We start from the raw sequence: 14,805 nt of genomic DNA, 5'->3' as shown, positions 1-14,805 counted from the left end.
ACAACTACATTTTGATATCAATACTTTTACTCAAGTACATCTAAAATTCCAGACTTTTACTTGTAACAGAGTATTTCTACATTGCAGTATTGACACTTTTACTTAGGTAAAACATCTTGAGTACTTTTTCCACCACTGTAATCCATAAACCTGTCCTCATCAACTCCAATAGAAATGCTATTGGCATTGGTCTTTGCACAATCAAATGTTCCTGTAGTATAGTGGAACTCCAGTGGGTTTATTTCTAAAGGCCTGGAACAGTGTTCTCAAAACAGGATGCTGCAGTTTGCTTCCTTCCAGTCGAGCATTGTGCCTCAAGTCTCCCTGCCTGGATTTTAGAGACTATACAAATGGTACACAAAAAAAATAAGGTGTTTTTTTTGTTAGGTGGTGTTTTTTGGAATCTTCACATATCTGGGTGAATTTATGCTATACACGTCAGCCCTTCCAATATGGCTGGTCATAAATACATGTTTTGGAGGAGACTGTTGTTTGAAAAGCAGTGAATGACTGTAGGGCCTACAGTATGTTTCTTAGATCAGTGGTTCTCAACCTGTGGGTCGTTTTTTTTGAGGGGGGGGTCCCAACTCCCCAGATTAAGACATTTTTAATACCTAAAAAATAGAAAGCACAAGAAAGAAAATAACATAAATAAGACCATTACTGCATCAAACGTAATCAACAAACTATACTATAAAAACTGGTCAAACATTGGCCAAATTGTCAAATAATTTAAGAAATAGGCAAAACAAAATCTGCAAGCTTGTAGATTGGCTATTTTCACAATATTTATCTGTGGAACAGAGTCAAATAAAATGTAATGCCTCAACTCCTACAATTCCAAGTGCTTGTCAGGGTGGGGGGTCAAATACGATTATTTTGGGGTGGTCCCCAGTTCAAATATGATTATTTTGGGGGGTCACGGCCTGAAAAGGTTGAAAATCTGTTAGATCACACTCACCTCCAATCATTTTAAACATTGATCAGAACAAAACACTATCAGCTATCTCCAGTATGTCACATACTTGTTTGTGATCACAGACATGCGTACAGCATACTAAATAAAGCACATGCGTGCAGTAGCCCATTGAATGCATTCTGTTCACCGATACTTCTTGCACAACTCATGCAATGCTTAAAAACATTTCCTGCTATTCTGTTGTACTGTACCTTTCCAAGGTCAAACACCATATTTAGAATCTCCTAAGTATAGTATATGTACAGTATACTGCATGTTTATTAAACTGGACAAAATTCATAGACTAAATCATATTTCTCGCTAAGCACACACAAAGGTGTTTGGACATTTCTTGGCTTGGCCCTTGTTCACGTTTTAATCAGGGTTAATAACTCCATTTGGAGGAAACACCTTTGCTATGCGGAAGTGCCAAGTTGTCATTTCCGTTGCACACATACTGAGCAGTCAGAGCCAAATTCCTTAGTGGAGTCTAGAACCGTGATATGCCAAATTTATGTTCCGTCTCACGACAGTGTCTCGCCCCGAAAATAGCAAGTCTGTAAGCTCTCAATGCACTGTGTCCGCTATGCGTTGAGAGCTTGTTGAGATCTGCTATTTTCGGTGCGCAAACCTGTTGTGCAACGGACTCAGGCTTCAGGACTCAGTTCCAAACACACTCAGCCTGCAACTAAATTAAAAGTAACGAGACCATTGTCCTGCAGTTTGTGCCCAACAGAGCGAGACGTGTGATTTATGGGAAATACTGTATAAGACCTAATTTACCAGTGAGATAAACGTGAAAGTGTAAAACGCACACAATAGGCCCAACTGAATTTAAGACCTAGTCCTCTATAACTGCATGTAAAAGTACAAAGGTATTGGTATCAAAATGTAGTTCAAGTACGAAAAGTAGAAAGTACTCACTGTGCAGAATGTCCCGTTTCACAAGTTTTCAAATGCATAAAATCTTTTGAAAATAGCAGATCTACAATGTGTATCGGCTATTTTCAAATGGCCAAAATGTATATAGGGCTGAAGTGGATACTGAATGTTTTGTAATAATCAAAATCTACAAAGTAACTCAAGTTTTCAAACAATTGTAGTGGAGTAGTAGGAGTAAAAAGTACAATATTTGCCTCTGAGATGTAGTGGAGTAGAAGTAAAAGTACAGAAAATTGGAAATACTCCAGTAAAGTAAAAATAACTCAACATTTTACTCAAGTACAGTACTTGAGTTAATGCACTTAGTTACTTTACACCACTGAACAAATATGGAACAGCAATAAGAGTGGTGCCTTTGAAAGTGTAACTGGTTGCATCCGCAACAATCAGCAACAATATGTTGTCACGTGACACGTGACAAGATATTGTCACGTGTAGCTTGACCAATCAGCCGTGCTCAAACATACGGACGGACGGACATACGGACACACGGACAAAGTCAAATGTAGGAGTGGTTGGCACCACTCAAAAATCTCTTTAAAGTCATTCAACCACTGTGCGAAAATACCCCAAAAGGATTTTTACATTTAATTGCAGTTGTATGTTTGCATAACCATCCAGGCATCCATCCATCCACCCACCCACACATACAGTACACATGCGTGCACACACATGAAAAATGTTCTTGTTTCAAGTTGAAATTCATGCACATTTTTATTGAACAGTTATATAAAATACTTTTTCCATAGTTGCAAGTGCATGCCTCATCTGCCAACAGTTTTGAAGTTAAATTACAAAAGCAAGGCTTCATGTCGTGTAGTGAATTACTTGGGCACTTAAGCAGTTCTTAAAAAAGTTTGAAGTTTTTTTTTCCTTGTTTCATCTTAAAGTATTGAGCAGTATCAAACCTGTAACTGATATACAAAGCAGAGATCCAAATAATAATAATAGTAATAATAATAATAATCAAATTACACTTTCTGTGGCACATTTACAAAACAGAACAAAACTGATTAAACCGTTATATGACACTAACAGCTATCATGCATTTTTGAGTTTCCACATGTAACCACACCTCACAAGAATTGTCAAACATGCTTAATTGGACTGTGTGCACTTACAAGCGTGGGTTAAAAATATGACTTCCTCATTCATCTTAGATAGGTAAATGCTTCAATTACAAAAGAAGTTGAAGGCATAGAGCATTATTATGGTGTTAATTGAAAGTATGCAGATATACATTTCCAGTATATGATCACTAAAGCGCAATATATTTCAAACCAGGCCTCTACAGCCAAGGTATTCAGTTTCTCTATCTCCGTTTGATTTTTATAAAACATGCATAGGCAGACACTTGAAAGTTTATTGTATTCTTTTTTTTCCTTTTTTGTACACAATATAGGTTCTCTATTTTTTACTTTGTTCGCAATACTTAAAAAGAGAGAGAAAAATAAGAACACTCAAGATTTCCAGCAAGCCACAATAAATCTACCCCCCCCATTCCCCCAAAAGAGACAAACAAATATTTGCAAATGATAGATAAATGAAAATTCCAGTTATGAAACTCAAGAAAATAGGTATTCATTACCAAGTAATTTTTAGCCATTATACAGAAAAATCAGGTCAAAGCACACACCAAAGGAACCTGAGGTAAGCAGAATCTGTACAAAACCAGAAAACGTTCCATTATTTGGCATTTCGACAATGTTGCAACATTCTGTTTTTAAGACTGCCTAATTCATTTCAGAGCTATTGTATTTTTTTTATATAAGAATAGCAAAAAAAGTCATCAATAAATAGTCCTCATTTAGTTTGTACACCCTTATATGTTAAAAACATAATCTTATGTTCTGTCTTTTTTTTTTAGTGCTGTATTTTGTAAACGTACAATAGTTAGTAAGAAGTTACACAAGCCTTACCATTTCCTTGTAAATGAGCGAGGGCCCTTAAAAAGAAAAACACATTACCTCTCGGATCTTACTATCTCCCCCTTTCGTTCTCCCTCTCTCTCTTTCATTGACATACTGTATGTGTGTGGTGTACGATCACGTGATCGTTCAGAAATGTGAACCGACAATAATTTAGCAGATTGTTTGACTGTGAACTAAGATTCTCTTTTTTTTGAAGGCATACCCAAAAAGACTAGCAAGTGAGATGTCACGACCCCTGAACCCCCCTCCCCCGCACGCATTCTGAGAACTCAGCCTCCCCCAACCTCTCTGCTTCTCCTTCATCCCTTCTTTGTCCCCGTTTTCTGCGGTTACCGGCTGAGACGAGGATTGAGGGTGGCACGCCCAAACCACGCCACACCCCAACCCCACCCCCGGCAGTCATGTGGCCCACCCAACACCTCCACCTGGCGGGAGGAGGGGCCCTCACTGGATGTTGCTGCTGCCACTGCTGCTGCTGGTGCCCCCCTTGGTGTCCGTGCCGTTGGTCTCCGAGGACAGCGCCTTGTTGAGCGAGTTGAGGCTGGCGTCGGTGGGCAGCGCGTCCCGCCGCGGGGGCATCCTCTCGTTGATGCGGTCCAGGCCCTTAGCCTCCGCGAAGCTCGTGATCTTGTGCTGGGGCGAGAAGCCCTTGATGGCTGTTTGAGCGTGAAGGAGAGGGGAGGGTTTGTTGGGGCGGGGGATTTGAGAGGGGGAGAAAAACAAATTCAGGAGTGGTTGAGAAGCGAATGAGGGATTTCTGTTAACAAAGAATTGAACGGGCTGGCACTTTTCTTGGGACACGCTCACGAAATACGACAATGTGCTCATTTCTGACGTTTGGCTTCATTTCCTATCACTGATTGTGAGAGGTTTTTCTTTTTCTTTTACTGGCAACACAACTGCAATTGTAAAAAGGCTATTAGATAAATGTGATTGAGTAGCTGTAAGTAGCTCGACAGGCCTAATGCTCCACACTAATCTTCATTCATCTGTAATGAGCCCTAAAGAGTCCTGCTATAACAGGCATTAACAAAATAGAGTGACAAGTGTGTGACTTTAGACCTAATAGATCAGGGGTTATCGCACTTTTTACTTTCAAGGTCCCCCAAAACTCTGAGTTACAGACCTGTAAGGGTCCATTCGTAGCCCTCAAGGACCCCTGAGGGTGCCTGGACCCTGAAGCAACCAACCACTGCTACAGATTATTTGCATTTACACACCTGTAGTACTTGGACCAGCAGAGAATATTAGCTCCAGACTCAGTCTCGGTTGAACTGAGAAGATTCTGTTCATAGTGACTTGCTAAGAAGCTTTTTGATGCGGTCAATTAGAAACCTTGTATCTCCATATTTCATCTGACCACCATGTTTCACTAATCAGGAAATCTCAGAACTATTTTTGGTAGTATTGTTGTATATCGTCGCTGTCGGGCAGAAACCAGCTATCTCCATTCCCCCCCCCCCTTCATTAAAAAAATAAAATCAGTGCTATTGAACACCCTTTATGTCTGTGTGTGGGTTTAAAAAAAAAACTTCTAACACCACTTGAGCTGTACTTGGGTAAAGGTATGATAATATAAGGACACATTCAAGTATCTGACAATGTATAAAGTCACCATACCAACTTTGATGAGGCAGTAATTGTGTTGTTCTAAAAACATGTTTTTTTCTTTTCATTTCCTGAAAAGTTAATATTTTGGACATAGCTGGTTTCTGGCCAACAGCAGAGATATGAAGAACAGGTATATAATGCACTATATGTCCACACATGATAGGTTGCTCTCCCGTCTTTTCTTGAAACGCTGTTGTATGGTTAAAATAATAAAGAAAAGACAGGAGAGCAACCTATCGTGTGGGAACATTCTTTTTCTCCATTTGATAATTTTTTGGGTCCAGCACAGTGTTTAAAGAAACTGTGGGGATGTGCATATCCTACTCCTTTTTTCATATAATGCATTATAATCACATTCATAACGCATTATATACCTGACCTCCATATAAAGTGTTATCCTACTTTTCCAAGCTGCAGCTGTGTGATCTAGTTTTGTCATATGGTCCAGGAGAAGACTAGCCTCATAGTGAAACTGGTGCCGTGATTTCTGGGCTGTGGAGATAAAGGCGGCCACTGGTCATAAGACCAGTGGCCGCCTAGCCACTGGTCATCACAGCCATCACAGACCGGCAAGAGACATTTTTCGAACCCTGGTTGATACGATTATTAGCATACATTCTCTTCAGGTCCAAGTACAGTAAGATGCAAATTATATATATATATATATATATATATATATATATATATACACTGTAGGTCTAAAATGACCAAACTTACCCTTTATGTCACAATTAACTCTTCTACCATAAAGCAATAGTTTATTCTGCGTGTAAACATATTCATCGTGGTGGGCATGAAGCATTTTAAGGGCTTATGACAACACATGTGACAGTTAATACAAGTAAAAAGGACAACTCATTTGGGGAACAGTGACAACACAATATTTACCAATTTATCATTTTTCAAAATGATATAACCCGAAGAGAGGACGTAATCCTTCTAAAACTACAGGGGATGCTCCTGGCATTAGGGTCAATAGGTATTCTTTGTGCCATCAAAGACTATAGGACATTACTTTACATACAACTTTCAACATAACCCTTACATTCATGTCCAATTAAAAGAATTGAGGCTTGAAATAAAAGTAATGTTCATTGTGTGTGAAACGTTAACTTTGAAAGTTTGTTAAAAAAAGGAAAAGGACTGCCATTTCACTGAAATTACTTGAATGTAATATGAATATACAGTAATACGGTCAATATGGTACAGTCCTGCGGACACAAATTAAGGAAAGATAGTCAGAAAGGCACAAGTGTAGAACACCCGGCGACCCCAAGCAACCTGAGCTCCACAGCCACATCACATTGAATAAAACACAAAAGATTGACAAAGGAGAATGGTCAAAGAGAAGACAAAAGAATGAGATTTAAAAGAAAATCACGAGAGTGAAGCCCACCGAGACGTTCACTCCCACAAAGTATTTCCACAGTGAGACAGAGCTCATATACAGAGACACTACAAAGGTACTTGGGGTGCTAACCACTTGTTACGCCTGCTTGGAGCATGCAGCAAGTACTGGAGTTCATTGGAGTCCATTTGAGGGGTGGATGTCCCAAACATTATTATTTCATAGTGGATCAAATGAAATGGAAACGGGATTGAGGCAAACTCATATGATTTGCCACTGTTGATAAATAAATATGAACCAATTTGGCATACCTAAATCAAACAAATAGAGTATGTTTACAGGTACATATTGATTCAACACCAACCCCTGGATAGTTTTATTCAATCTAGTGAGACATTGCATATATTAAACTATTCATTTGTTTAAAATAAATCTTGAATACACCCACCTCTCATAGTGATCTGTGCTGTAGTGGTAGAGTAAGTATAGCATTTTCTAAAAGGGTATTATTCTTTGCTGAATTGAGGGGCACCATGTTTTTTTAGAACACAAATTGGATGCGGGTGTGTGGAGAGAGGGGGCTGATGGGTAGTGTAGTTATTTTGCTGCATAGCACAGGTCAGACACAGGTTATTAGCAACTCACAGCGGTGAACACAACACAGCAGGGCAGGGCCACAGAGGAGCCACATGGAGAAAATAAGCAAGAAAAAGTGTCTTGACACTGCAATGCACCGTCCTCTAGGGGTGCTAAAGAGGAATTACTGGACAATTCCAACGTAAATAGCAGCTGGCAAACTACTATTTAGCTCACAGTTGAGGTTGTTCTTGCGCCACAGATTATTTTAAATGATATTTGCTTTTTGGAGAGAAGAAAATCCAATTATCATGTGGAATATCTTTTTTCCTTCCAATTCAGATGTACAACCATGGCGAATTGTATCATATTGTACAATATATGTTATTGCAAAAACAATACACAACTGCTTTAATTGTTTCAAAGGGGAAATGTGAACGTAAACATTCATAGCAAGATTTTTTATTTTATCGTGTGAGGGCAGAGCAGAGGCTAGAGATAATAAGTGAAAAGATACAGAAAGTCTCAGAAAAACAAAGATAAACCGCAACAAAAGATTATGGAGTTGTCTGGGCATTTGAGAATTTACAACATCTTTCAGCAAAATATAAGAGCTACTCCTTGGTGTCAAGTACAACAGCACTGATAAGGCCTCAGACAAATTCAACGCATTAAACCTTGTGGATTTGGGCTCCATTCCACTTTTATAAATCTTCTTTTTTTAAGATATATTATATTCTTCCGGTAGCTACATAAAAGGTCTACAAAGCCTCCTATAGATTAACAATGTCCACGTGTACTTCAAACATGATTGTATGAGCCTGTTTGAGTGCATAGTGTCGATTCCCTTTTAGCTGTTCAAATTGAGTTTAGAGTTGGAGAAGCATGGTCAACTTCCTGCCTGTAGCAGTTCAAACAGCTGTCAGATGACCTGAAATATTCCCACGCATTTAATCCTTTAATGTTGTGTGTGTGTGTGTGTGTTTATTTAGATTATCTGGTTATTCTAGACCTGCAGGACATCAATTAACATTATATCATGTAAAAGAGACTAATTTTCTAAAACGTAAAAGGGACAAAACCTCAATCCTAATCTATTTGCAAAGCATTAACTGACATTACAGAAAAGCTTCTATTCCAGGGAAAAGCTTGTTGTGCAAACTAACCATTTCAGAGAAATAGGATTATTCTGAGACTGATGTGGTAATCTTCAGAGAGCTGACAAAATGCAAATGGCCTAATGAGATTCCACTAATGGAACAAGCTGCTGAACATTGTTTGATTTTCATTGTTAAAGCTAAACGCTGAACTGTACAGCATAGGCCCATACATGCCACCGGGATATATTATTTTTAACCGGGAATTAAAGCAAACATGCCCATTTCATATAGCGATAACAAATGTAGTATACTTTGCACTCACAAAAATAAAAAAAATGAATAAATAAAGTAGAATTAAATACATTCACAGTTCCACTTTGATGAAATCTGATGAATGAAATCTGTGCTATGAAATAGTTTCCCCTTTAAAACAAAGTGCACAACTGTAGGATTTCCGTACTTACTTACTTTTTCTTTTCTTTGTTAATAATTATGCCACAATTTGTTAGCCCCAAACACCCAACACACTCTACTCAAGCACCAGCGAGATGGATGGAAACCCCAACGGGAGAGCCCACTGTCTATTGCGTTCACAGCAACAGAAGAGGGCGGCCAGCCCCATTTACCTTCATCAGCCTCAATAGCTTCAATAGTAGCTGAAGAGAAGAACAGGGGAGGGGGTTGCAAAACGAATGAGAAGTGAGCAGAGGAGTTCCATTTATTTGTTTTGTTTTTTTGTCCCAAGAACAATGAGCAGCAAACAGAGAGAGAGAGAGAGAGAGAGAGAGAGAGAGAGAGAGAGAGAGAGAGAGAGAGAGAGAGCGGGAGAGAGAGAGAGAGAGAGAGAGAGATAGAGAGCCAATGCCAGACAACACTTAATGTTAAAGAAAACAATCTACTGTACATGGTTGTGGACACTCAAGACACATAGACCCACGAATGTTAGCAAAGGGGCGGGGGGTGGAGGGGGGTCTGGGGGAGGAAGAGGAGGATGAAGAAGAAGACAGGGAGGGTGAAAACAATAGTTTTTTTTTTATTTACTTTCAGAGTTCCAGATCTGTTGGGTGGAGGCCGGGGCTATGCACTGACAAAGACTCCCTTCTAGGGAGAACGTTCATGGAACTTGACCTGAACCTGACCTGAAGCGTTTGATTTAACGGATGGTTTAATCAAAGTCTAACGGTGGGGCTGGAAGGTGATAAGGGGTAAAAACCTCTGCGTGACACTTTATTCTTAACTATATCTACAGTGCCATGGAATGTTTAGTGAGCGCACCATAACACGGTTATAATTAAAGAACCTATGAAAGATCCACCATGGATCAAAAGGTTGTCGGATTATTTTGTCTATATCATAGCTGGGGTTCTATTCTTAACCATGTTCAGCTCGTAACCTAGCACCCACTGTAGATGTATATAGTTAGCCCTTCATCATAACTGAAGACTCCCAGATACTGTACAGTACATAAGGAACTTAAAAGTACCATACCGGTGGTCTGGCATGTTTAACCTATAGACTATAACTCATGATTTGGTTGACCTAATTGACGAACATTTCCCAAAACATGATTTTCAAGGAAGCCATTGGATTCAGTTCATTTCGGCACAGAGAAATACTCCCTGGAGAAAAGATTGCTTTACAGATTAAATCTAAACATCCATCACTTATTAACTGCGTAATTGGTGGTTGGTGGGGTGGGTGGGAGAGGGTAAGCAAGCTATCGGTGTATCAATGTATCTATATTTGTATTGTATGCATCTATGTCTGTTGTTCATGTTTTTATGGGACTCCCTCGAAAATTAGATGCTGCATCTTAAGGGGCTATCCCTTCAATAAAATCTGTGAAATCAATTATGTTTGGCCAACATTGACTACATTATCGAGTTAAGTTCAGCAAAATGTTAGAAACAATTACGGAACAGTGGTCTGTTTGTGTACATTACAATATATGGCCCCAAGCAGTGACCAGACAATGACACTACTGCCATTTGTGGTCCTTTAATAGTGATTAACAACATTCGAAACACACAGTATGTAACATAATTGCTTGTAGTTGCTGTTACTACCGGGAAAGTTCTTCATGTAGAGGAAGACTTCCATTAGGTAACTTACAGTATTATCGCACACTTGTAACACTCATACTGTAGGTCAATATCGCTTAAATAAAGCAAATGTTGGGAAGTGATGATAAACATTTTTGTGGGAATAAAGCTCTTCCATTATTAACAACTAAATTACCCGCTAGGCTAGAGAAAGAGGGAGATGATGCAGAATGAAAGGGTTTAAAAGAACACGGGAGAAACAGAGATAAGGTTGGATGGAAGCAACACATGTTGCAGCAGTGTGTATGGCTCAGGCTGTAGCTGAATGAATGACTACAACACAGCCAGCAAAACAGATGGAGCGCTGACCATGTCGCAGTGTTCTGGGTGGGGCTGGGCAATTAACCGAAAAATATATCCAAACCGAAATACAGAACCTCTAACCGACTTAATCTTGCTCATGTAGGTTGATCGAATAATCGAGAAGCAGTTTTTTGTGATAACGTAGCAAAGAAAAGGCTTATACATCAACAAATCGACGCAAAAAAGTCGAATGGATTTTTTTGTAAACGCCTTAATCGATTAGTCTGACACCACTTAACTCTTTCACTGACAGAATAAATAAATCACCCAGTGCCAGCGATTTTTCGATTTTCTTACCTTTTCAAGTAGTCACAGAATATTTATCTCCAGTATGATTGATCCCCTGATGGTTGTTAATCACGGGGGGTTTCACTGTTGCTTCCGCGGAAAAAAAAGAAAATGTCATCGCGACCCCCGTTCGCTTGTCATAGGCCGTTGAAAATAGCATGTCTCGTCAAAAATACATAGTAAAACACAGGAGGCGAGATGCAGGCGATTTCCCAAATACGTTAACCAGGATGTGAATGGAGCAAAAAATCTTGGGATCACGTGGTCTCCTGGTTCTGCGTGCATCTGGGGATGAAATGGTCACTCATGTGTTAGCGAAGAGCGCCATCTAGTGGAAACACCCCCCAAAAAAAGTCGTCAAAATCGTCCCGTGGCAGTGAATGAGTTAAGATAACACTTAAGCTCTGTATTATACAGTACAGTCGTCGTTGTACAATGGTGGCGTGCAAACATTTTGAAAATATCTACAAGCTCACGACGCGTTGTGAGCTTGTATATATGCCCTTTTCATTTTTTTTTACATAAAAGTTCATTAATCATAATCGAGGCAAAAGTTTGCAATAATAGTGATACTGATTTGGAGTCATATCGCCCAGCCCAGGTTCTTGGGGTGGAGGTGGAGGAGATGGGGGTGGGGGTCTGGAACTGAAGAAGCATCTTTTGATAAAAATAAAGAAAAACTACTAAACAACTTTTGATCAAAAGTGCTGACATACCTTTAGTGTGCGAGAAGGAACCACAATTTACAACTTACCACAATTTCAGAAGCAAAGCAAAATAGTGTTGGTTACTGTGTCGAATACTCATACTTGAAGGTAGTCATTTAGTTTAAGCTATGTAGGCCAGATGCACGCACACGCGCGCACAGATGCGCGCGCGCACACACACACACACACGCACACGCACACACACACACACACACACACACACACACACACACACACACACACACACACACAAACACAGTAGATGAGGTAGGTAGTGGAGTTGACGGCAAAATAAAATACAGCTCTACGATACTGGGAACTAGACACCGCCATGTAGAGGATGGGAGGAAAATACGGGAAGGACACAGGAGCAGATAACACAGTGGACAGCTAAAGCAAAACCAAGTGGTTGATGGATACACAACATTACAGTGGAAGCGCTCAGGCTGTGTCCGCGTGGACAGACATGGCTGCGCATTTCCACTAATGCTGGAGCAGGAATCCTTCAGTGTCACTCTGCCTTCAACTGTGGCTCTTTTTTCATCGTTTCATAGTAATTTGCAGTTTCTGAACGGCCTACTTAAAGGGGAAATCCACCCATTTTCAATATTTAACTATGTCATTAATATAGCATAAAGGAGTTGTGTGGAAATAAGAAAAAAGTTCCCCCCTTTCTGTGTTGCCTTGAACCGGAGGATTGATTGTGGGTTTAACATTGCAAATTACAACATGATGAGTCATCACGTTGTAATTTGCAATGTTAAACTCACAATCAATCCTCCAGTTCAAGGCAAAAAGAAAAGGGGGGAACTTTTTTCTTATTTCCACACAACTCCTTTATGCTATATTAATGACATAGTTAAATATTGAAAATGGGTGGATTTCCCCTTTAAAGAGGGATGCAAGTAAGTGTGTGTAGTTGTAATGCACATGTTAACCACAGGCACTGAGGAGGGGTTCAGCTGGCTATGGCGAGCATTCTATGATCTCTTACACTGCTATAAGAGCAAGGAAGGTTACTGTGTCTGTCCTTCTTTCCACAAACATTATTAAGCTTTAAACACAGTACGGGGAATAAAGAAAAATAAATAGAAAGTGGTTACCCTGACAACACAGCTTTAATTGTTTGCTAGTGATATGTAACCATAGCAACAGTTAATAAACAAACTGTAGCAGAGGTTTGCTGGACTACAAAGTGGTTACCAAGACAACTCGGCTTTTGTCTGCTGTTTTACCTTATGAAAGTAAAAACAAAACATCTGATCATGTGGATCTCAAGATCCGTGTAGACCTCTAACTTCAGTGTCGCCAGCCTGTTCAGTTCCACTGAAAATGACTAAATATCATAATTCACACTTGTTCTTAACATTTCTGGTATCAATATCTAGTCCAATAAACTTAAATTACGCATACAATGGATGGCCATAAACATCCAATGGTTCTCATGTTCTCATGTCAATTTAATCAGCTCTCTGCGAGAGAATATTCTATTGCCCAAATGTAGACTGAACCCTCCATACTATTACCATGTGGATAATAACAGTGTGTTGAGTGGTGTTCACTGTCTGAAAGAAGCAGCACAAACGGTTAACTATGTGGAAAGCTCTTTTGTGTCTACTGTATGTGTGGGGCCTACGTGTGTATTGCATCTGATCAAAGAGAAAAACAGATGCAAGGTTGTGTTAAGAGCCTATATCAGAAGAGTGTCATGATGGATTTCTGCTCTATTTATTTGTTTGTATTTGTAAATGACAAGGTAGATAATAACTATCCCCTTTCATTCACAATTTATTTTTTTATTATGTCAATTCCAATTCATCCTTTTAATCAAAGTCAGTCCCTTGTCTCACCAGACAAGAGCACTGCGAGATTTAAAAAATAACCTTGAAAAAAAGAAAGAAAAACACTTCAAATTTCTATAAAACAATAACAAATATGCCCATTGCTGTTGGGGAACTCAAAGAGTTCCAGCTAAATTTGATGTGTTGCCAAGAGGGTTCTGGATTGATCCAGAATACTTAATCCAACTTCCTGTTGGCGGCAGGGCTGTCAGACTCAATCTACTGGAGTGTTTGGAATTTAACATGGGAGGATGAATTCTATTACTGGAGTCACAATATGAAAACTCTGGACAGAATACTTGCACAACCGATTATACCTGCAGTTTCTAGTGGGGAGAAACAGAAGAAGAAGAAGAAGGAGGAGAAGGAGAAGAAGAAGATAAAACAGTATTTGAGATTTAAAAAGCCCAAAACAAAAAAACAAAGGGTGGATCGCAGAGAGAAACACGGATGGGTAGATGGGAAGAGAGAGGGAGACACATGAGAGAGAACAAGGATTGGATGCATTCGACATCGTTGGGGAGGGAGGGTGTTTGTAGACCGCACGGAACAGTCCTAGTTGACATTGTAAAATCCCTCATCCAGGATAAATGCTAAATCATTTACACCCTCCCTCCCCCTCAATTTCTCAGCTTCACAAGATTACACAAGTAAAAGTGTGTATATTGGCATAGCATTTCTTACTAGTATTTAATAAAGTATAGAAGTTACCCTTGACAATATACAACATGAGAGCTAAGAGTGAACTAATTGATATACATCAATCAAGAGATTTCTCTTTTGTTGAAGGAGGCATCAACTGAGCCTTGTCTGAAAGGTGTTGACATAGACAGTGTTAATTTAACCCTAAAATGTTACATTTTATAACGTAGTTTGGAGACTTCTGCTCGTTAAGAAGAAGTGACAAGTGACAACTGAAACTGCAAAATGTATTCTGAAGAAGGAGTAAATACAAGATGCCAAATGTAAACGAAAGGAAGGGAAGACTGAGATAGCAGTGTATTCAAAATGGTGCTGTGGACTACTGAAGCGCATTGTAAATCAGGGCCTGTGTGTGTTATCTTTTAGGGGCAACAGATGGTAAAGGGGTGTGTTGTG

General features: G+C 39.5%; 1 protein-coding gene across 4 annotated transcripts in view; it reads right to left on the bottom strand.

The window, feature by feature from the left end:
• Positions 1-2,595: 2,595 nt before the first annotated feature.
• The window catches only part of LOC311034713 (protein phosphatase 3 catalytic subunit alpha), a 96,513-nt gene continuing 84,303 nt past the window's right edge, over positions 2,596-14,805 (bottom strand). For 2 of the 4 annotated variants that reach the window (XM_084042672.1, XM_084042673.1), the window contains 2 exons: positions 9,093-9,122; positions 2,596-4,487 (listed from right to left, as the gene is read on the bottom strand). In XM_084042672.1, coding sequence (XP_083898798.1) covers positions 4,276-4,487; positions 9,093-9,122 — 242 coding nt within the window. In that variant the 3' untranslated portion in view covers positions 2,596-4,275. The remainder of the gene's footprint in view (positions 4,488-9,092; positions 9,123-14,805) is intronic. The other 2 variants (XM_084042674.1, XM_084042675.1) reach the window with 1 other exon arrangement.

The sequence above is a fragment of the Gymnoscopelus microlampas genome, assembly GCF_963454915.1.
Source record: "Gymnoscopelus microlampas genome assembly, chromosome: 19".
NCBI lineage: Eukaryota > Metazoa > Chordata > Actinopteri > Myctophiformes > Myctophidae > Gymnoscopelus > Gymnoscopelus microlampas.
The sequence above is the reverse complement of the archived record's forward strand: the minus strand, read 5'-3'. Positions and strand labels throughout refer to the sequence as shown.